General features: G+C 40.7%; 1 protein-coding gene across 6 annotated transcripts in view; it reads left to right on the forward strand.

The window, feature by feature from the left end:
- The window catches only part of mst1r.L (macrophage stimulating 1 receptor L homeolog), a 53,136-nt gene extending 29,320 nt beyond the window's left edge, over positions 1-23,816 (forward strand). For 4 of the 6 annotated variants that reach the window (XM_041589181.1, XM_041589178.1, XM_041589182.1 and 1 more), the window contains exons 3-22: positions 3-357; positions 1,385-1,561; positions 2,404-2,526; positions 3,648-3,818; positions 4,621-4,799; positions 6,175-6,313; positions 7,135-7,274; positions 9,069-9,239; positions 13,292-13,382; positions 14,840-15,064; positions 15,209-15,355; positions 16,432-16,594; positions 16,893-16,982; positions 17,102-17,293; positions 18,888-18,968; positions 19,580-19,761; positions 19,981-20,090; positions 22,042-22,207; positions 22,293-22,429; positions 22,669-23,816. In XM_041589181.1, the coding sequence (XP_041445115.1) occupies positions 3-357; positions 1,385-1,561; positions 2,404-2,526; positions 3,648-3,818; positions 4,621-4,799; positions 6,175-6,313; positions 7,135-7,274; positions 9,069-9,239; positions 13,292-13,382; positions 14,840-15,064; positions 15,209-15,355; positions 16,432-16,594; positions 16,893-16,982; positions 17,102-17,293; positions 18,888-18,968; positions 19,580-19,761; positions 19,981-20,090; positions 22,042-22,207; positions 22,293-22,429; positions 22,669-22,906 (3,277 nt within the window). In that variant the 3' untranslated portion in view covers positions 22,907-23,816. 6 annotated transcript variants of the gene reach the window in all.
- The last annotated feature ends 569 nt before the right edge of the window (positions 23,817-24,385 follow it).

Raw genomic sequence — 24,385 nt, forward strand, 5'->3', positions numbered from 1 at the left:
AGTTACCGAGAGCTGATTCTGGAATGTCGCCTTGAGCCTAAACGACGAAGAAGAAGACGAAGAGCAGAACCTAGAATTTTCAATGTTTTGCAGGCAGCACATGTTGCCACTGTAGGGAGCACACTAGCTGGGGAACTGGACATTAGCGAGACAGACCCAGTGCTCTTTGCTGTTTTCGCTCAGAGTGAGCCAATGAGCGCACAACCCCGCAAATATTCCGCAGTCTGCGCCTTCCCCATAAGCTTAATCGACCTCTCTATTGAAGATGGGATGAATGCATGCTGCTCCAACACCAATTCTGTGAGGCTAACTCGGGGGCTTAATTTCTTCCAACCAGAGATGGAATGTCCCCAAAATGTAAGGAATAAATTGGTTATGATCAATATATAAAGGAGGAATGGGGAATCAAAACAAGGAATTCAATTAAAAAAGTAAAGACTGACGTGACTGAAGTTTTTTTCAGTACCGGTATAAGATCCGTTATCCGGTAACCCGTTATTCAGAAAGCTCTGAATTAATGAAATGCCCTCTCCCATAGACTCCATTTTATCCAAATAATCCAAATTTTTTAAAATGATTTCCTTTTTCTCTGTAATAATAAAACAGTGCCTTGTACTTGATCCCAACTAAGATATAATTATTCCTTATTGTAAGCAAAAGCAGCCTATTAAGCCGATTGATAATTTAATATTTACATTATTTTGTAGTAGACTTAGAGTATCAAGATCCAAATTATGGAAAGGTCTATTATTCGGAAAACCCCAGGTCCTCAGCATTCAGGTCCCATACCTGTACAGTCAGAATTAACTATCCAAGGGGAACAAGTATAAAGATATAAAATATAAAGACCGGGATGGAAGGTGAAGGGAATGTGGGCTCAAGGTTGGAGAAGGCAGTTGACTAAGGACACTTTAGAACAGTGATCCCCAACTAGTAGATCCGACCCCTTGGATGTTGCTCCCAGTGGCCTCAAAGTAGTTACTTATTTTTGAATTCCTAATTTGAAGGCAAGTTTTGGTTGCATAAAAACCATGCGTACTGCCTCCTGTAGGCTTCCAATCCATATATGGTTACCTAATAGCCAATCATAGCACCTATTTGGCACCCCAGGAACTTTTTTCATGCTTGGGTGACTCATGGGTTAAAAAAAATATAGGTTGGGGATCCTGCTTTACAAAATAGATTACAAAGAAAAGAGACTCGGAGAATAGAGGTTGAATAAGGAGAGGAAGAATAATAGTAATCAGTGGGACCCTGGTCTAAGGTTTTTTGGTGGGCCCGACACTAATTACCCATAAGTACCAAGTTATGTTGAGTAAAAAGGTATCACGTGCAACTATCCGTTTCCTCTGTAGTGAATCTTTTATGCCTATTTCTTTGCCAGGACAACCAGTCTGACATCACCTGTAAGAATGTGCCCACATTAGTGTCGCCTCCTTTACGACGTGTTGATATCTTCAATGGGCAGTTGGATGGGGTACTTCTCACCTCTATGTATGTTAGGCCTCAGGAAGATCTGACCATTGGCTTTCTAGGCACCTCTGTTGGAAGGCTGCTGCAGGTAAGGTACCACATTCTCTGTTTAAAGGACAAGGCAACTTAAAAAACAACCACAGGCCATAAGAAAGGCCATCACAACTAGGGATAAATCACCAGGTTCTCCCTGCTGTTCTGCAAAGCTTTAGTAACAATCCCAGTAAGCCCAATGGTATCCTCCTATACTGTATGAGCTGTAATCACCACACTGTACCAATGCTCTTCTCCCTTGTCTTAGATATGAAGCAGGCACAGTATTCCATGTCTAAGTATTGTACAGGGAACTATTTTGGGCATTCAGCTTCAATGCGCTGGCTACGCATGGGACCTGTGGGTCATCCCAGAAGCTGAATTCTTTCATGCACTTTCCAAGTTGGTTCCATTGACGTGGAAAAGCATTTTTTAAGAATGAACTTAGTTTGATTTCTCCTTTAAGCCATTTCCCATGGAGTAGTATTTTACAACTGTGTCATTGATTAATCTCCAAAATATATTCCAGCAGCACTCCAGTTCAATGAAAAAATAATTTATTTGTGCGACAAATGAAGCAACGTTTCGGGCATAACCAGCCCTTTATCAGGCTTGATAAAGGGCTGGTTATGCCCGAAATGTTGCTTCACTTGTCGCACAAATAAATTATTTTTTCACTGAACCGGAGTGCTGCTGGAATATATTTTGGAGATTGGAATTGACCTGGGCAGACAGAGTCACAGTCGGCACCCGACGCTGCAAAGAGCGGTGAGAATGATTGTGTAGCACTACTTTCTATGTACTGTATACTAATTGATTAATATACAGTTCTCTAATAATAGAATATTCCTCTGCTGAGTCAAGTCATACTTATTTCATGTCTCCCATCCTTGCCAGGTAGTACTCCAGCGCAACAGTAAACCCCGCACTCTGTCAAACTTCTCTATAAGTGATACCCATCCTGTGTCGCGGGAGGTCACACGAATTAGAGACAGCCTCTTTTTTATTACTGGAAACCAGGTAAGCAATATTGAGAAGTCAGGCAGCGTTTTTCCTTTCAAATTCATCAAAACACACTTGATGCAGTAGTGGCTACAAAGGGCCCCTCTGCTAATAAGCAGCAATCAGCATTACTTATATATCACCCCACCACTTATGAGCCAAATCATAGAGAATATACCATAGTAGTAAGTGCCTGCATCCCTGATTTTGGAAGTACTGCAAGACTATGAATACATATCTCCTCTATTTGTTAACCTCAATATGGTACAATTGTCACACGGAAGCTTTTATTTTGCTGCCAAATACATTGGCAGTCTAGGGCTACACCCTTAGACTCTCACACTCTGTTGAATTGAATTCGATTGATGATCGTGATAATTATAGACCAGACAAATTGACATAGAGGGGGGCACCCACTACCAACAACCATATCGTTGTGTGACTCTTATCTAAGTTATTGGAATTGTGTATTAATATGGCAAGAGGAATTTTGAGTTTTGTGTCTGTAATCCAAGGAAAAATGGGTATTAGGGTCACTTTTAGAGTTGCTATCTTTTATGGAAAAAAATATCAACCTTACCATCCTTAACAAGCATTAATTTGCCACCTGGGACACAAAATCCAACCTAGTTCTCGAATAATATTCTTCCATGTTAGTAACATTGGCTTCAAGTATCATTTTTATAGTGAAGTACATATATAAAGTTTTAGTCGGTGTGTACAGGCCTGGGCTGGGATTCAAGATAGCCTCTGGCATTTCAGGTACACAAGGTCCAAACAGCTCCCCACAGGCCCAATAAATAGTGACTAAACTTACAGATTACCAGTCTGAGCCTATGTGTGTAGTTGTTTTTGTATCCTGTAGATGTGTATACAGCTGGGGCCATACACTGTGCTTTCTTTGTACACACATGGGTCACGATGTGAATGCTGAAACAGAGAAAACTAGATCCAAACTATACATATATATATACTATACATATCTCATTCAAGAACCACTAGAGCCCAAGAGTGTCCACTTCTAGACAACTGTGTATTTGGAAATGGCTATTGCTGGAACTTTACTATTCCTTTACTGAATAAAAGAAGAGCGAGCTGTATTATTAACCCTGTATCATAATTTCTGAATTGCCCTTTAGGTGACCAAAGTAAATATTACAGGCCCAGGATGCCGGCATTTCCTCACCTGCAGCAGATGCCTACGTGCCCCTCGATTTATGGGTTGCAGTTGGTGCAAAAATGTCTGCTGTCAGCAGGGAGAATGTGAGGGAGAGTGTGCACAGAATACATGCCTTCCTTCAATTGCTGAGGTAAGATAAGCTAAATATCCTAATATATATATATATTTATATATATATATATATATATATATATATATATATATATATATATATATATATATATAAAATGCAGACTGGTGCACTCAAAAACCAATATAACGAGTGCTGCTGGATGCTGGTTATAGAGATAAATATCCAAAGCACCAAATGAACTGCACTCATAGGGCTTTTATAAACAAAAAGTAGCATCATTTTATTTCAACGTTTCGACTCCTAAACTCGAGCCGTCCTGAGGACACTTCCTGAGGATGGCTCGAGCCGAAACGTTGGAATAAAATTATACTACGTGGTTGATTTGCTGCTATATAAATACAGCTCCAACAGCACTCTCCATTGAAAAGTATCACGGCTGGGTGCTAACCAGAGAATAATGCAGTCCAATTGTTGAAAACACTCATAGCTCATTCCATCGTTTCAATGTGATAAAAAATCTTTATTCTACACTCACATCGTATATATATATATATATATCTATATATATATATATAACCAGTAGAAGGGTCAATATGGTGTAAAGTAGTTAGTATTTGTTTTGGAGCGGGTCCTGGGAACTTGGCTTAACTGCAAAACTGGGGCAATACGACTGATGTGAATGAACATGTTGGCACCATATAAGCAAGCAATAAAAATTCTAAAATTTTAGATGCTGCCCGGAACCACAGAATGACGCAGAGTATAGATTTTTAACAAGATAGACGTAGTTACAATTTGTTTTTCCTATTGAGTTTGACTATAACATAGAACCTTGTTTCTCTTTCTGTTTTGCTTTTAGTTCTATCCCAGGACGGCACCGTTACGTGGGAATACGAATATTACCTTGTGTGGCCGAGACTTTCAGTCCAGTATTGTGTACAATGCCCCTCCAAAGGCAAAGATCACAGCAGAGACTCACAGAGTCAGTGTGGGACCTCGCAAATGTATCGTTAACCCTGGAAAGAGCAGTAGCACCAGGTGATGGAGATGCCATGCTGCTTGATTTGTGTGGGTGTGAGTTTGTTGATTGGTTGGTTGTGTGTGTGTTGGGTTAGTGTTTTCTATATATAATGGACGGTTCGTTTATGTACTACATTTGGGCAAATGCTAAAAACAAGTGCCAATTATAATGCTGAAAACGATATATGTATAAGCAGCACAGGAATAAATGGGGCCGCTGCAATAAACATAAATACAAAATAACCACCATTTTTATTATTTTAAATATAACCTTGTACAATGTTTATAAATGTTCAATAAATGTATTGGCATAAGCACGTGTCTCTACCCAGTGTGACACACATATATCTGTATAGCAATACATTTATTTTTAAGAACTGGAGCTGTCATGTTTAGCTTTATCAAACATCTTGGACATTATACTGTCATAGGTAGAGAATTTCCCATTAATCTCTGTAATAAACTATTGACAGGCAGATATGGATGTTCTCACTGCAGCTGGTTTCTTCCTAAGGCCTTAATATTTTTGAATATTATTTGTATCCCTGACACAAGAGCAGGTACAGAACAAAGTTTTTTCGAGGGTATTTGGCCATATCGTATTGCTATATTGGGGGTTATTTATAAACACTATATATATCTATATATATATATATCTATATATATATATATCTATATATATATATATATATATATATATATATATATATATATATATATATATATATATATATATAACAGTTACCCGGACAACCAATGGGTTGTTTGCTTTCATTGTTCTACTTGCAGCTATCTAAAAAAAATCACTGATTGGTTGCTATGGATTACTGCTAAGGTGCAAATGTGCCCAACATTTATAAATGAGCCCCCATTGTTTCAACGGCCAAGCTGTGCAGAGAACAGGAATAGACTAAGAATTCTCAGCTAAAAAACTGCCCATATTTACTGACATAGAAGCAGATTTGCTTTATTAGACTAATAAGGGCAGAGACATGGACTGCGATTCGGGGAGATTAGTCGCGACTAATTTCTTCTTTGTGGCGACTAATCTCCCCTAACTGCCTTCCCAGCGGCTAGAATGTAAATCGCAGGTGGGATGGCACTTAGAGCACTTCATTTTCCGAAGTCGCCCTTAGTTACCTTGTGAGGCAACTTCGGGCGACTTCAGTAAACGAAGTGCTCCGAGTGCCATCCTGCCGGTGATTTACATTCTAGCCGGCGGGAAGGCAGGGGAGGCAGTTCGGGGAGATTAGTTGCACACGAAGAAGAGGAGATTTGTCACTAATCACCCCGAATCGCAGCATGTGTCTCTGCCCTAAAGGTACAGAAACGTTGTTGAAATGAGTAGCTCTGTTTTTGGAGTGAAAACTGGAATGGACCTTTTCTTTTGCAGTTTGGTATGCACATTGCAGACGGAGGGGCCCCCTGACACATTGTCAACGGCTGATATCTCTTTAACAATTGATGAGAACCTTATGGGGACACCTTACTACATAAAAGGAACCGTATCTGCTGAAGGCTTCACCTTTGTGGTAAGAAGTGACATGATTGGAACTCAGAGAAAAGGAAGGGAAGGGACAGAAAGTGAGAACAAAAGTAAAACTTAGGGGTCAGGGAAATAAAGGGCATATACAGTATATATATATATATATATATATATATATATATATATATATATATATATATATATATATATATATACAGTGCTCAGAAATGAATGGCATTGCATCACAGTGACAGGGAGAGTCCACATTGTTGGTAGAATAATTAAATGGGGAGAAGCACCAAGGTGGATGCATAGTTGGACTGCAAGGGAATAGGGAGATGTAGTGCCTTCTTCAGGCTTAAAGGAACAGAAACACCAACAAATTAAACAGTTTTAAAAGAATGACAATATAATACACAACTATAGTTTATATAAGCAAGCTGCTGTGTAGCCATGGGGGCAGCCTTCCAGCACAGGATACACAGTAGATAACAGATAGGTACCAAAGAATCCCATTGTATACTACAGAGATTAAAGAATCCCATTGTACACTACAGAGATTATCTGTTATCGGCTGTGTGTCCTGTGCCTTTTCTCCTTTTTCATCTTTGAATGTCTGCCCCTATGGCTACACAGCAGCTTGTTTATATAAACTAGTTTTTGAGCACCAGTTTTACCAGGGCAGCATTACAGTACATTATATTTTCATTATTTTAAAATACTTTAATTTTTTTGTTACCGTTCCTTTAAACCCACAGTGTCTGTGTGGAATAGAAAGTGCGGAGTGGCCGTTTGATAAGTTATGTATTTGGTGGTGCAGAAGAAGCAGCCCAACTTCTGTACATTTATTGGTGTACTTATTGACAGGAACCAGCTATTACCTCTGTTGAACCCAACTTTGGGCCCCTGGCTGGAGGTACAAGATTGACGCTAAAAGGGCAGAACCTGACAGCCGGAGAGACTCAGAGGGTTTTCATTGATGGTGCTGAGTGCAAGACGATCAATGGGTAAGTAATATATGGCTCTCAGGGTTATGATTTAAAGGAGAAGGAAAGGTTAAAATTATGTAAGCTTTATCAGAAAAAATATACCATTAAAGCCTCAAAGTAATGCTGCTCCCCTGTCAAAAGAAACACTGCATTTCTTTCCTTCTATTGTGTACACATGGGCTTCTGTATCAGACTTCCTGCCTTCAGCTTAAACCTCCTTGCCCCGGGCGTGAGAATGCTCAGTTTGCTCCTCTTCCCCCTCCCTTCTCTGCTGTAATCTGAGCCCAGAGCTATAAGTGAGCAGGGAGAGACGCAGGAAGTGATGTCACACCATGTTAATACTGCAGCTCCTATCCTAAACAAACAGAGAGCTTCTAGAGCTTTTTACTCCGGTATAGTAAACCATTCTACAGAATAAATATAGCATTCTAGCTTGCACTATTGCAGCTAATCTATTGCCAATAAAATGCCTCTGTAGCTTTCCTTCTCCTATAACATATAAGAATCATACTCACCCTTCTTCTTCTCAGGCAATCTTGTTTGTTTGCATGATTTATACAAAGACAACTAATTATGTTTTTGCTTTCTGACTCCTTGATTGGATAGAATAATACCCCTGAACTCCAGTAAATATTGTTACAATAGAAAACACTGGCATGTGTAGCCTGAGGGGAGAATTACATTAGTGCATATAAGTACATAATGGGGGAGTGAAGTGTAGAGACCCTGAGATTTGGGTGTATTTATCTCAGGCATTCCTCTTTAGTATTTGGACACCTAAGGGTCCTTTAGTTAACTCAGGCAGCTATGTCCCTAGCTGGGTCCACACTAGTACCTGGGGATTGTCCACTAGATGGCACTGTTTGATAATATAAAAGGGTTTAGCACCATGCGGTCTGGGTCTGTCCTGGGACTTTGCCTCACTGAGAGGTACTACAGGTCCAGGTCTGCCGAGAAAGTTAGTGAAGTGTAAGATAGTGATAGTAGTACTGTAATAGTCGCTCTAGGAGTGAAAGTCAGCTCAGGGTAGCTAGTGAGCAGATGTGGCTCCAACGAGGAGGTGTAGTGGGGTTAGGACCCCGTGGTATTTGAACCACTAGTGCAGGGACTACAGTGGGTGAGTTGAGGACCAGATAGGATACCAAGACCCAAGATCCCAGGCTGAATACAGTGGGTGAGGTGAGGATCAAGTCCGGTGCCAAGATACAAGACCCCAGGCTGAGAAACCCTTGCCTTAGTGTTTCACCAGAGGGATAGTGCCTAGTGAGAGTGGTAACTATTCCCCACGTCTATTGTTGCTGTAATACTGAATACTAGCCCGTTTGCTGCACCCTGTACTCTCTAGAGGGATTATTGCTGTGTGAAGCTATTCTATGATAACTGTGAACATCAAAGTGCCTGTGAACTACTACCTTGCCACTGTTCTCTGTAAATAAACCAGTTATAGTTTACTGCAAAGAAACTGTCTGGCTGAATATCCTGCTGCATTGATCTACACCAGGTACCGGGAGTTGCAGGGAGTTGCACGGGTACACTGGGGGTCCAGGGCACAATACAAGCAGTTTTAGCCTGGTCACACACAGCCTTAATACACAGCAAAAGTACACTCAAGGGTGTGCTACAGAAGGAATGTAGTATGTGAATGTTCAACATCTGTAACCTGTTAGCATCAGTGTGATGTATCCAAATCTGTACTGACTCCCTCATTCCTCACCCATAAATTACATTTTCATCTCTTTGTACTTAGATAACATTGCAATGCTAAATCACTTATTTATTCTTAGAAAGCGTTATATTCTGCTTTCCTTTTAGATCAGATTGCCCTGCCGAGGTTTTGTGCTGCGTGTCTCCCAAATCCCTCTCTCTCGGGCCTTTAAATGTTTTTGCTTTGCTGGATGGAGCTCAGATTCCTTCCCCGGAGCAATTCCAATACAAACCTGATCCATCTATCTCTGACATCAGACCTAACTGCAGCCTGGCAAGGTAATGTACATAAAGGTATTCCCTGGGGAACATGTTATGGGTTACAAATTTCTCCTGGGGCAAAGGAGTGCCTTACAGCAGAGGTCCCCAACCACCGGGCTGCAGCCCAGAACCGGGCCACAGACAGTTCTGAACTGGGCTGCCGAGACTAGCCCGCAATTAACTTAGGCACGTCGAATTGGACACGCAGTTGCCACTGGCCCTCCGGACCTCCCAGTCCTTGCAAAAATGTTTCCCTTTACACCGCTCCCTGGCCCAAAAAAGGTTGGGGACTGCTGCCTTACAGTATCTTTGAGGGAAAAATATTGAGGTTTGTTCTACAGGCCCCCATACACGGGCTGATAAAAGCTGCCAACAGACTGAGTCTGCATCTTATTGGCCTGTGTGTAGGGCCATCCGACGGGCTTTCCCGATCGGCATCTGTTCGAAAGTCGGCCAGATCTCGATCAGTCAGGTTAAAAAATCCAGTCGAATGCGGCCGCATCTGTGTGTGTGTATGCGGTCCTGTGATCCACCCGCCTGTATCGGATGCATTATGATCCGATCGTTAGGCCCTAGGGCCTACGATCGATCAGCTCAATATTGCCCACTTCAGTGGGTGGACGACATCTCCAAACGAACGGATCTCTACGTCTATGGCCACCTTTAGGGGCAAACTATGCGTGTATTCAGCAATCCAAATAAATATTAACACACTTAGGGAGTTATTTATTAAGGTTTGAGTTGTATTTTACACAAAAATTCAAGTTTTTTTTGGGTTAAAAAAAAAAAAACCTGAATGTTTTGAGCTTTATTATACTCCGACCTTGGAAATAGCTTGAATCCGAAAATGCACCACCTAAAAACCTGTCGAGGTCATGTAGGAGTCAACGGCAGAGGTCCCTTGAACCATTTGAAGATAGTTTTGCCCAAAAACCTGAATAATTTGAATGATTCAAGTTTTTTCGCACGGGAAAACTCGAGTTTTCGGTTTTCGCAACTCAAACTCACACAATCGAGTTTTTTCTTAAATAAGATACCATTCGAGTTCATTTGAGGTATAAAAAAAACTCTTAATAATCGACCTTTGATAAATAACCTTATTAATACAAGAATAATAAACTTTATAGTCCTAATCCCAGAACTGAAGTGGAGAACAACTGCACTGTTCTGAACGTTTATTGAAATGCAGGCCCCCCGAGTGACAGCTCTGCAGAACAGCTTGCGGGGCTTGAACTCCTGGTTTGGTAAAGCAAAGGAGGATCCCAGTCATTAAGGTTACTAAAATGTATAGATTAATAAACACTGGAATGCCCCTGATTTATGATCCCTGCCATTAAGCCTACGCTACGGTGGAAAAAAGCGGCTTCCTTTTCAGCTGTTAAGAAATAACTTGAATATTCCAGAATGCAGTTTTGTAAGCAGTTTTCTTACCTTAGCGATAAATTTCCTCCGGCAAAGATGTTTTTATGTAGTAGAGAATTACAAGTAACGACTTGCCTTTGCAGCTCCATAATCAATTACATTTATGGAGATTCATGTAGGCCTATGTCACACACACAGCTCCGCAAATCTGTTTCTATTCACGTGAAATGAAAAAACCTATGCGTGCCTGCGGGCGTTACTTAACAGATAATTGTTAGTGCTGTTGTTTTTATACCAGTTCAGCTTACACAGAACCTCCATGTATGTGCCTCTGGCCATATTGTATTTGCAGCTACAGGTATAGGACCTGTTATCCAGAATGCTCGGGACCTGGGGGTCTTCCGTATAATGGATCTTTCAGAAATTTGGATCTTCATATCTTATGTCTGCTAGAAAATCATGTAAACATTAAATAAACCCAATAGGCTGGTTTTGCCTCCAATAAGGATTAATTATATCTTAGTTGGGATCAAGTACAGGTATGGGACCTGTTATCCAGAATGCTCGGGACCTGGGGTTTTCCCAGATAATGGATCTTTCTGTAATTTGGATCTTCATACCTTAAGTCTGCTAGAAAATCATGTAAACATTAAATAAACCCAATAGGCTGGTTTTGCCTCCAATAAGGATTAATTATATCTTAGTTGGGATCAAGTACAGGTAAGGGACCTGTTATCCAGAATGCTCGGGACCTGGGGTTTTCCCAGATAATGGATATTTCTATAATTTGGATCTTCATACCTTAAGTCTGCTAGAAAATCTTGTAAACATTAAATAAACCCAATAGGCTGGTTTTGCCTCCAATAAGGATTAATTATATCTTAATTGGGATCAAGTACAGGTATGGGACCTGTTATCCAGAATGCTCGGGACCTGGGGTTTTCCCAGATAATGGATCTTTCTGTAATTTGGATCTTCATACCTTAAAGCTGGCCATAGATGCAAAGATCCGATCGTACGAATCACGATCGGACTTTCCCATCTCCGACCCGCCACTAACCATTCAGATCAAAGTCTCCCACTGAAAATCGTACGATCGGCAATACACGCAGAGATATTATCGGCAGCCGACAGAAATTTTCTAACCTGTCCGATCGACCAAACGACCAATCTCCGCCGGACGAAAAATGTCGGGACTCTCCACACACGGTTCGAAAATCGTACGAATCCTCGATTCGTACGATCAAATCTTTGCGTCTATGGCCAGCTTGTCTACTAGAAAATCATGTAAACATTAAATAAACTAAATCTCTTTTTTTTTTTTTTTTTTTAGATTTTGCTTCCAATAAGGATTAATTATATTTTAGTTTGGATCAAGTACAAGCTACTGTTTTATTATTACAGAGAAAAAGGAAATCCATTTTTAAAATTTGGGCAATTCCATAATTTGGAGTTTTCTGGATAATGGGTTACCGGATCCCATACCTGTATTGGTTTATTTAGAAAATAGACACTTGAAATTCTGTTCATGCCCTTGGGGGGGGTTCACCTTTGAGTTAACTTTTACTATGATATAGAATGGTCAGTTCTAAGCAACTTTTCAATTGGTCTTCATTATTTATTTTTAATAGTTTTTGTTTTAATTATCTGCCTTTTTCTTCTGATTCTTTACAGATTTCGAATGGGGGTCAATGACCCCATCTAAAAGCAAATGCTCTGTAAGACTACGTATTATTATTGCTACTTTTTATGACTCATCCTGTATCCAGGCCCTCTCCTATTCATATTCCAGTGTTTTATTCAAATCAATACATCTGCTAGGGTAATTTGGACCCTAGAAACCAAATTATTGAAATTGCAAACTGGAGAGCTGCTTAATTAAACTCTAAATAACTCCGATACCATACATAGTAAAAAATGAAAACCAATTGCAAATTGTCTCAGAATATCACTCTCTACTTCATACTAAAAGTTAATTTAAAGGTAAACAACTAGGGATGGGCGAATTTGACCCGTTTTGTTTCGCCAAAAATTTGCCGCTGGCGAATTAAAATCTATGGGCATCAAAAAAATGTTGTCGCGCGGCAACATTTTTTTTGAAGCGCGTCTTTTTTATTTTTGACGCACAACGCCATACAAGTCTATGGGCATCATTTCCACGGCGAAACAGGCTGAAAATATTTGCCCATCCCTATAAACAACCTTTTAACATAACGGTGGCAAAACAGTCAACATCTTTCTTTCAGATTTACTTGTTCGCTTTATTTCGCTGCTAATTCCTCATTCAATATGCCAGTCCCTACGACAGAGAGCCCAGGGTGTATTCGTGTTAGACCTTATTCAGACATCAGCCTGCACAAATCTGACTCACTTGCCTTGACTAGTCAAAAGTAAATGATATCATAATAGCTAGTGTAACGAAAGATGGAAAAGGTTTGGTAAAAAGGGATTTAAAATATTATATAATCTATATTATACCCTTTGGCTTCTTTGGACTATTGCTCCCTACATCCCGAACCTGCTGGAGGACACGTAGTTGACAATTTTTAATATATATATATAGTGACTATATATAGTCAGCCACTGGATGCAATATACCCAGGTAAATTTAACTGGGTATATAACTGGGCGGTATAGGTTATTATTTGATAATGTTTTGCCATTTATATATATTTGTGAGTGATGTTGACTGAATGCTTCCATTGCAGTGGTACTCCCCTCACTATACAGGGATCAAACCTGGATTCTGCATCCAGCATCAGTGTCATCTTGAACAATGGTGAAAAGGCGATCAGATCGGTACGTAAAATTAGACTTATCCGTTTCCTTTGACAAGCAACGCTACTGAGGGCCCAGTTCAGTAACATACATCATTTTTCTTAGCACCAATCAGATCTTTGTTTTCATTTTACAGCATAATTCAACTTTGATGGGGATACACACAAGGGTCTTTAGTGTTAGTATATTAATAAGGATTGGCTTTCCATACAGTTGTATTTTGTTTACTTTTATATACAGTTATGGGATCCATTATTTGGGAACCCGTTATCCAAGAAGCTCCGAATTACAGGAAGGCCGTCTCTCATAGACTTCATTTTAATCAAATAATTCAACTTTTAAAAAATGATTTCTGTTTTCTCTGTAATAATAAAACAGTAGCTTGGTTTTGACCCCAGCTAAAATATAATTACCGTATATACTAGAGCAGGGATCCCCAACCTTTTTCACCAGTGAGCCACATTCAAATGTAAGAAGGGTCGGGAGCAACATAATCATGAACATAGTTCCCCAAGAATGCCAACGAAGGGCTGTGATTGGCTATTTGGTAGCCCCTATGTGAACTGGCAGCCTACAGAAGGCTCTGTTTGGCAACACAACTGGTTTTTATGCAACCAAAAGTTTCCTCGAAGCCTGGAATTCAAAAATAAGCACCTGCTTTGAGGCCACTGAGAGCAACATCCAAGGGGTTGGGGAGCAACATGTTGCTCACGAGCTACTGGTTGGGGACCACTGTACTAGAGTATAAGCCTAGTTTTTCAGCCCCCAAAATATGCTGAAAAACTCTACCTCGGCTTATGCTCGGGTTGAGCGCAAAAACGGTTGCCGGCGTCTAAGAATAGTTGACGGTGTCCAAGAATAGTTGCTGGCATCCAAAAATGAGACGCCGGCACCTCCAATGGGAGCAGAAACCCTCAATTTTTTGATTGAAACTTACCAGAAGCTGCTGCATTTCTCACCCTAGGCATATACTCGGCTTATACTCGAGTCAATAAGCTTTCCCAGTTTTTGAAGGTAAAATTAGGTACCTCGGCTTATACTCGGGACGGTTTATACTCGAGTATATACGGTAATCCTTATTGTAGGCAAAACAAGCCTATTAAGTTTAATGAATGCTTTAATGACACCAGGTCCTGAGCATTCTGGATAACAGATCCCATACCTGTATTATAAAATAAATATCTTCATGCTGGAATCTTGTTTTGTGCTATTCAGTAGCCTTGCATGACATTTCAGTTGCTTGCGAGACAGTTCTTCATGTACAGTTGAGCCAGTGGAATAAAGTGTAGCAGCTTCAAATCATTTTTCTCTTTATAAACTCGGATCTATACTTAAGACTAAGAGTTATACGTATGGGTGGGTGTTGATTTAAATATTACATAAATAACTTATAAACTTAACAGATATGAAACACAATAGAAAAGCATCACAGTTATATACTGATGTATATATTGACCTTAACTCTGTGCCTTTAACAGGCTTGCAAAGGGACTTTCTCACCAGACCGTATTGTGTGCCGTACTCCAGCTTATACTTATATTGGCAGATCTGGAAACTTGACCCTGGAGCTTGATGCTGTTCAATATACATACCCTTATCGCTTCCGATATCTCCAGAACTATGTCATTCACCCATTCCGTCCAAATGAACCGGATGGAGGAATCTTGAGGTTGAAGAACGGCAGAGATGAAATTGACACACATGTAAGATCGCTGTCAAAAAACACATTTTATAAATAAGGGGATTTTTATGCTGGGAAGTTTTGTAGAGGCAACTGATGAGTCTTTGTCTGTAGACTCTTAGCAACATGGAGCAGCTCTGCTTATTTCATTTTTCACTCTCATTAGCATGAAAATTTGGACCTGGTGACCACATGCTTGAAAGTCTCCATGACAGTTGGGGGAAGAGAATGTAACCCTACTGTGCTGAATAAAGAGATCACCTGCAGAATTCCCAAAGGCATGGTTATTCCCTCTGAAGGCTCCAAAGTGCAGGTAAAGTCTTAATTTCTGTGCTGAGAGCTCATTTTTAAAGGCTCTAGTGCAGTCAATGTACAGGGCCTAAAAAACAAAAAAATGTTCTGTGTGTTCCCTAAGACATAATTGGGGCTCATTTATCAACACTGGGCAAATTTGCCCATGGGCAGTAACCTACAGCAACCAATCAGTGGTTGGCTTTTTTCAGCCAGCTGCAAGTAAACCAACGAATGCAAGAAGTTGGTTGCCAATGTTGATGAATGACCCCCAATGTCAGTCCAGGAATATTAGGCAACACAGTATGTAGCAGGGTGTAAGACACAGACACATTTATTGAAGCAGCGTTTTGGAGTAAAAGCCCTTTTTCAGAATAAATAAGAACCGCCAGTACTAATTGTTATTGGTTGTCTATTAGATTAGTGCAGCTGTAGGTGTGTTGCCTTCAATAAAAATGGCTTTGTGCCTTAGACCCTTTTATATTGTATTGCCTCTACCAGTAGGATGGACTTTAGGGTGCAGATTTATTAAGGTTAGAGTTGCGTTTTCCACAAAATATTCGAGTTTTAGAGGATATTTTCTAGTCAAAAAAAGATTTTTTTCGGGTTTATTATATCTCAACCCTAGAAATTGCTCAAATACAAAAATACAAATCTAAAACCTGTCCAGGTCATGTAGAAGTCAATGGCAGGGTCCCTTGAACCATTGAAGATGTCAATAGCCTTCATGATGTTCGAGTTTTTTTCAGAGGGTTTCCCCTGAAAACTCAATCAATTCAAGATTTTTTTCAACGAAAACTCAATCAGTTACAGCTGATTGAAGTTTTTTCATTTTTTCCCTCTAAAATTGGACCTTTGATAAATAACCCCCTTACTGTAGTGACTGAAGGCACATTAGGATTTTCTATATGAATTTATGAAGATGGTGTGCGTGCAAGTGGGTGGGCATCTGTAGGTGTTCCATGACATGATGATAGACAGCCAATTAATGGTGTCACTTTTTATACTAAAGTGAATGCCAAAAACACTTGTGTTGAGGTTGTAACTGACTAGTGTGTGTTTCTTTCTGTTCTATTGCTAAAATGTGTTGTTCCCCAGGTTTGTGTGGATGACGAATGCACCACGGTGGGACTTGTAATGAATGAGAACTTTCTCGATCCGGTGCTGGGCATTGTCCTTGGTAGTGTCGCCTCTGTTTTGGTAGTAGCAGTTCTCATCTTCCTGCTTCTCCAACATCAAAGAAAAAAGAAAAAGAAGCAAGGTGAGCAGTCTGGGCAGTAACTATGGACCATACGCTAGGTCACCCCTAAACTTTCTAATAACCCTTTATAGATATGATGCTATATTCCCGAAAACTCCACAGTTTAACGTCAGATCTCTTAACTGCCTTAGAAGTCTATAAGTATTTGCTACTCAGTGGGATGAACCAAAACTCTTGAAGCGTGGGTATTCTATATTTAATGACAACACTTTTATGGTACCTTCCTCTTTATAGATTTTGTCTAGTTCTTCTAGTATTTACAGCAAGTGAAGAATGATTTTAATATCTGTTTATTTAGCAGTGGAACAACTGGAACTGCTCTCAAACAATAACAGAGAACCCGTCTTGTCCCCGATTTCCCTTCTTCAGGGAGACTACAGGACTTCATGTAAGTTCTCGTGCCTCTTTGTTATGTTCTCTAAGGTACACCCCAATCTTTCATACTCCCTCTACCTCCTACCCATTATGCCCCATGAACATTTCCATAGTCTTTTCTCTCCTTTACAGATATACCTAGTAGCAACTCTGGAGGGATGCTCTCCCACGGCTATTCTGGTGGTAGTTTTGGCGGTGGTTCCATGCCCATCCTACTCGCTAGTTTGGTTGACAGCCTGCGACCAGAACTGCTTGAAGAGGTTAAAGATGTTTTGATTCCAGAGAGATGCCTGACAACACATCGGGATCGGATTATAGGGAAAGGTCAGACTGTGAACCAGAGCCATGTGGCTTGCCTTGAAAAGCTAAATTTTGATTATATTGATAAAAATCTCCCTATATTTAGAGTTGGGAAATCCGTAAAAATGTCAACAGCAATGTGTAAAAGCATATTTTCGAATAAATGTACACTTCATACAGTAGAGTAGTGTGGGGCTAGGGTCCTCAGCCTGGAGGCTAGTTAGGGTGAGATTTTGGTAAATAAGTCCAGGCTGAAGGCCATTTAGGATGAGATATTAGGTTATATCTTTTGAACTGTATTTGGATGATTGATATAAAAATGTTTCTGTAATTAATGTGGTAATGAAAATGATCCATGGAATAGTTAATTAGTTAAATAGCAAATTAAATAGCAAAGAAAGTAGAATAGATGCTGCACACTATGTTTTGGAGTTCAGTTCAAGCCCAATGCAACCACACAGCCTTTTAGCAGAGAAGATCTGTGAATACGAAGATGCCACCAGAAGCCTCTGTTCAGCAGATTACCATTGCATGCTTTGGGCTGCTGCCCCTTACTTGAGCTTAGGGGACAACTCACAATATAGAACAGTGGTCCCCAACCAGTGGCTCTCAGATGTTGCTCTCAGAGGCCTCAAAACAGATACTTATTTTTGAATTCCAGGCTTGGAGACAAATTTCAGCTGCATAAAAACCAGGTTTACTGCCAAACAGAGCCTCCTGTAGGCTGCCAGTCCACACAGGGGCTAACAAATAGCCAATCACAGCCCTTATTTGGCACCCCAAGGACTTTTTTATGCTCCCCAACTGTTTTTACATTTGACTGTTGTTCATGGTAAAAAAAAGTTGGGGACCCCTGATATAGAATATAAATGTCACAATACAAGTCTGGTAATTAAGTCAGATTATCATTACATGCCAGCTCAGGAACCAGTGCAATTTTCCTCAGAATTGTTTAATCAGCTCTGTAGCATTGGCTTCTATGACAGGCAAACCTCAATTTCTGCTTGATGATTTCTAATGATCCCTAAGCTTAGCTTTTCAACAGCAGTCCAGAGCACACTGAGCATGTGCAGTGTCACTGACACTCCTTACAAAATCCAAGATGGTGAGCTACTTTGAAAACATTGAAGACCTGAATCATAACTGTTACCGAGACAATGAAGGAGTGCAGAATAAAAAATACAACATTTATAGTCATATTCTTGTAGGGTCTGAAGGAGTGCAGAACAAAAATTCTCCTTCAAATAATGATTCTGAGCACTCAATAATTTGTGCCTTTGCGTTGTATTGTCGAAGAGAAATTTAATAGAAGATAACCACACTCTATGAAGTGGGTACAGTTTGACTTTGATTTGTTAAGTAGGAAAATTAAGAACCTTGGATCACATATGTAGATCAAATGTACCCAAGTACAGCCAGGCATCGATGAACGTTGCCAGGAAAAGTGACTGCGGAGCATGTTTCCTTTCTCTTAGATGCACCATGCAGAGCACATCATTAGATCTGTTAGCTTTTCCAGCCTGAAATATACTTAGTGCCATGCCATTATGTCAGCTCTGTTGATTAATTTGGTTTCTGCATCGCAGTGTGTGTGACAGTTGATTATTTTACCTTGCAGGTCACTTTGGGAGTGTTTACCATGGCACTTATGTGGATGAAGATCAGCAGGAGGTGCACTGCGCTGTCAAATCATTAAACAGTAAGAAAATAGAAGAGCATTCTAAATAGTCGTCATGTCATGGTGATATACACCACATTCAAGAAATTCAGGAACTTGGGCTGATGTCACATTAGATGAATAGGTCCTTATTGTAGTTGGCTAGAGACTGTTTTCACTTTATGGAGCTAAAAGTAGCAGCTACTCTACCTGTGATACTATGCTAGGACTTTTACACTGGCAGTCCAAATAGGGGCTACCAAATAGTCAATCAAACACCCTATTTATCACCCCCAGGTAGAGTTGCCACTTTTTTTTACCTTATACCAGCCTTCTGATGGGGGGGGGGGTCGGTCAGTGACATCACATGGGACTGTAAAATAGGCAGGCTAGGTGGAAAGATGGGGCTGGAAAATGTGGAAATGGGCAGACTGGGCAGGGAAATGGGCAGGCGTGTGGGTAGAGGGGGAAATTGACAGTGGAGGGGGATACGAGATGGGGGGATTAACAGGGCAGTTTAAATTTACCGGCCAGTACATTTCCTGTGATTTTGTTATACCTGTGCCAGCCCCAGCTGCTAATTTATGGGCTTGGCTAGGCCAGGTGACAACACGACCCCCAGGGACTTTTTAATGCTCTTTGTCCCTTTCCAGGAATCACTGATTTGGAAGAGGTGGAGGAGTTTCTGCGGGAGGGGATTTTAATGAAGAGCTTCCACCATCCCAATGTACTATCCCTCATTGGCATTTGTTTGCCCCAGGAAGGGCTCCCCCTTGTGGTTCTTCCATTTATGAAACATGGCGACCTGAGACACTTCATCCGCAGTGAGGAGAGGGTATGGCACAAATTAATGTTCTTGGTTATATATGGACAAATTGCTAAATGGTTTAAAGGCTGAACAATTTGTGTTTTTACATTTTAACTTCCAGAATGCATTTAGAATTGGAGTACAGGAGGAGCACAAGTAGATGCTCATATATATATCATTGTATGCTTCTAAAATGACTCCTTAATGCATTTATTTACCTTTGTTGTGAAACTGTCTCCATCCCAGAATCCTACGGTAAAAGACTTGGTTGGATTTGGGCTGCAGGTTTCCCGGGGAATGGAATACTTGGCCAATAGGAAGTTCGTACACAGAGACCTTGCTGCTCGCAACTGCATGTAAGTTATCAGTCCAGGGCAAGTAGGTCTAATGATGGGAACCCAGTTTGTGCGAACAAAACGTTCATATCAGTAATGTGCATGACATTCGCTGCACATTTCTTTTGACTTTCTCAGAGTTTGAGTTGCAGCTAAGGTTTACCACCTGCGTCATCTAAAACAGTCAGTATATGAAGATGGCAGTCATGGAATTAGCTAGATCTTGTCCCGTTACTACAGAAATTCCTTATTGTATGTTTTATTCCTTATTGTATGTTTTATTGTTTTAATAATGAGCAATTGGTTGATAATTGAATCCTGTCCTATGTATGAATGGTTTCATTTAGGGAAAGAGTTGGGTTTACTTATTAATGATTAAAGATATCCATAACTTCTGGATTTGTCCAAATAATGAATGGTTGGCAAAATATTTGGTTATCCAGTGCAAGTGACATGACTTTGGGTCCAGTTTGGCTAAGCATTCACTCAATCAGCTGCAAAAAAAGCTATCATTCGTGGGAATTTAACTGAATCCTTGATTCGTTAAATCCTTATTTTAAGATTCCCATACACGGGTCACTAAATGCTGCTGACTTGGCCCCTCCAGATTGAGTAAACAGCGTGGATGGGGCCTCCCAAAGGCTACCCAACAGATATCTGGCTGGCTTGAATATTCCATCAGAGAAGGACCACATCATTGCATGCATTTTTCTTAGATAATGAAACTTCCACAATGACCTCGTAAAAGAGAAACATGAAGATCCAGTCAACATTAAGCTGTGTACTTATTGGCTAAGAAGGGGTCCCCAACCTTTTTCACGTTTGAGCAACATTCAGCTGTAAAAAGAGTTTTAGTGCAACACAAGCATAAAAAATGTTCCTGGGGGTGCCAAATAAGGGCTGTAATTGGCTATTGGTAGCCCCTGTGTGGACTGGCAGCATATAGGAGGCTCTGTTTGGCAGTACACATGGTTTTTATGTAACCAAATCTTGCCTCCAAACCAGGAATTGAAAAATAAGCACCTGCTTTGAGGCCACTGGGAGCAACATCCAAGTGGTTGGGGACAAACATGTTGCTCACAAGCTACTGGTTGGGGAGCACTGGGCTAAGGGATAGGGATAAGGGTTGTTTGAGTCTGTTGATGGGAAAGCACTTTCGTGACGCAGTTAATTTGATGTACAAGCTTTAAGATAATATTCAAGCCTGTAGTGCTTGCTGATTAAAGGGCTGGCTTGTCATGCATTAATGATAGCTTTGTGTTTGTAGAGCCTTTCAGTATGTACATACTCTGTATTCGGAACTGGGACTTTGTAAAGACAGAGGAAGACGAGGATACATACTCTATCCTTATTCATTGTTAAAACTCAATAAGACTCAATCTTAAATAAAACAATTATCTATCTATCTATCTATCTATCTATCTATCTATATATCATCTATCTATCTATACACACATGCAGTCAGGCATGTTTCAGGGGCTGCCCCAATGCCGTCCCCCCTCTTGCTCCGCTCTTCTAATTTTCAGCGTTGGAGCGGGTGGAGGAGGGGCCGCAACCCTAGTGCAGCAAGCGCTATTGCGCTCATTGCACTAGAAGAGCAGGATTTCCATTTTAAAAAACGGAAATTCGTCTCTTAAAGTTACCAGAGGTGGCTTTTTGCCGCCCTTGGTAACTGGCCACTCCGTGCCGCCTGAGGAAGTATTTGGTATATTTAATGTTATACTTCCAGCATGCAGTTCTCCAGTTGTGGTTCACTTAAAATTTCCAGCCACTGCCTGAGTGATTCAGATCAAGAATATATTATGACCTCAGACTAGATCTGCCTGGGGTAAATAGTGACTTGCTAGGCACGGTATCCACCTTTTCCAAACATCACTGGGGTATATATTAATAACAATAGCTGCAGTTTGTGTTCCCAGGATGGTATAGTTAAATTGTATGGTTAATAGCCTTGTTTTCTGGTGTGTTTCAGGCTGGATGAGACGTTCCATGTGAAGGTGGCCGACTTTGGTCTGGCGAGAGATGTGTTTGACAAGGAATATTACAGTGTTAGACGCCACAAGAACGCCAGACTGCCTGTTAAGTGGATGGCTATGGAGAGTCTGCAGACCCAGAAATTTACCACTAAGAGTGATGTGGTAAGAGGCTTTTAACGAAATGAGAACAGAATATATGTTTACATTTGTCACAGTTTATATCCTAAATATGACCTTTATCCTACAGTGGTCATTCGGAGTGCTGCTGTGGGAGCTGATGACACGAGGAGCTCCACCATATCCTGATGTGGATGCCTATGATATTACTCGATACTTGTTCAGAGGAAGGCGTCTGGCACAGCCGGAATACTGCCCTAATCCTCTGTGAGTATTCATGCTACCAACCTGCAACCAACCAGTAACCATTATAGGTCAACCTTTCACCTGTTAAACATAATAATCAGCCGCCATGTTTAAACATGTCACAAAGTAGATTGAGAAGTAGATTGAGAATTTAACTAATGCCAGCCAGTATTTTGTGCATGGTAAAGTTATTTTATATACACATTCTCACGTTGAATAGACAACCTGTTATACCCAACTATATGCCTTCCTCCCATCAGGTATTCCCTTATGCTGAGCTGCTGGAACCCACAGCCTGTGGAGCGCCCAACATTTACCCAGTTGGTCAGTGACATGGAATTGATCTCTAATTCCCTTTCTGGCGATCACTATATCAATCTTAATGTTACCTACGTCAACTTAGATTGCGACCAACCTTTTCCACCTGGTCACCCACCCTCGGAAGAGGAGCTGGAAGAGGAAGATTCAACAGAGGAAGATGAGAACCCAGTAGCATAGACAGTAGTGACCACCAAATCCAACTTGTGGACGGAGGGAGACCACTTCTCATTCAGAGAGGTAGACCATACAAGGCCTTTTTTCAAAGGAGACAAAGCTCCGAGATGAGACATTGACCAAATAACAATGTTTATTATGGCAAAGTCATGTGACAGGCTTGTCTGGTCATAGTGGATCTATTTGCCAACCATAAAAGTACTTTATAGCTTTAATTTGCACAGATCTCCCATTGGCACTGAGGATACTGAATGTGTACATTTCTCGATTCTCTAGTCTTTTTATCTTCATGATGTGCTAAACAGACATGGATAAGCTTACGGCAATGTTGTATCATTATGTTGGTCCACAGCGGATTTTAAACAAGGTATGTGGCGACAAAAAGTGGAATGATGGTTCCCATTCATGGTCAGTCCGGTGCACTATCCAGGCAATAATGGCTCACGTTACACTATGGTGCAACAAAACACCAAAGACTTTTATTTGACTATCACTAAAATGTTTCATGAGTGGCTCGTATCAAAGGCAAAGACCCCTCTGGAACGCGCTAAACAAGGCTCACAGGTCGGAGAGCATTTCTATTTGAGAGTAGGTGGGGCTTGACTTTTTGGTAATACTTGAAATGTATATGACTGTATATATTGTGCATATAATGTTCTCATGTCATTGTGTATGTGTCAGTGTATATACTATATGTTTGCGTGTGTGTGTCTGCGTTGGTGTCGGCGTGTCTGTATATATGTGCGTGACAGCCTGTTGGTGTGTATATGTGTGCAGGACGCAGTTTATTAGGGGATTTTTTTTATTTTTATGGAGATATATTTTTGTGACCCTGACAGAGTGAATCATTTCCTGTAAGATTCATTTGGGCAATGGAAGATGTTTGAAATAAACAGAATGTTTTTATCATAAATATCTATTGGTGTGTGTATAAAAAGTAGCAGAGAACTCTTAATTCTTCAGGGTAATCGTCTCTTACTAGACACAGGACCGATGGGGTTTTTTCCATTATTGGCTCAGAAGAAACCCAGCTGTGTGCAAGCTCTTTGGCAAAGTCTTCTGACGCCAACATTTGGAGCTTCCCCAGCCCTCCACACGCACGCAACGCACCCACAGGAATGCTGCTTTTGCTAATGCAAGCTGCTAAACAGAAAGCAAGCATGAGTAGTCTGGTGAATACACCCTCGCCCTCTGGAGAATGTTCAGCAGCATCCTCACATTGTCCAGAAGCAAGTTACACTATAGCAACAGACGTCTACATCTAACTGGGTAACGGAATAAAAGGGAATAAAACAAAAACTCATGGAAACTAACCAGAGGATTGCTGTCAAATAAATGACCAGTAAATGCTACCTGCTGATTGGTTGCTATAGTTAATTACATAATATTTAGGAGAAGGAAAGTCGTTTACCACTTGGGGGTGCCCCAAGTGAATGTATTTACTTACCCGAAACCCCAGACCAGTGCTCCTATCAGCAGAAA

This window comes from Xenopus laevis, chromosome 4L (assembly GCF_017654675.1).
Source record: "Xenopus laevis strain J_2021 chromosome 4L, Xenopus_laevis_v10.1, whole genome shotgun sequence".
NCBI lineage: Eukaryota > Metazoa > Chordata > Amphibia > Anura > Pipidae > Xenopus > Xenopus laevis.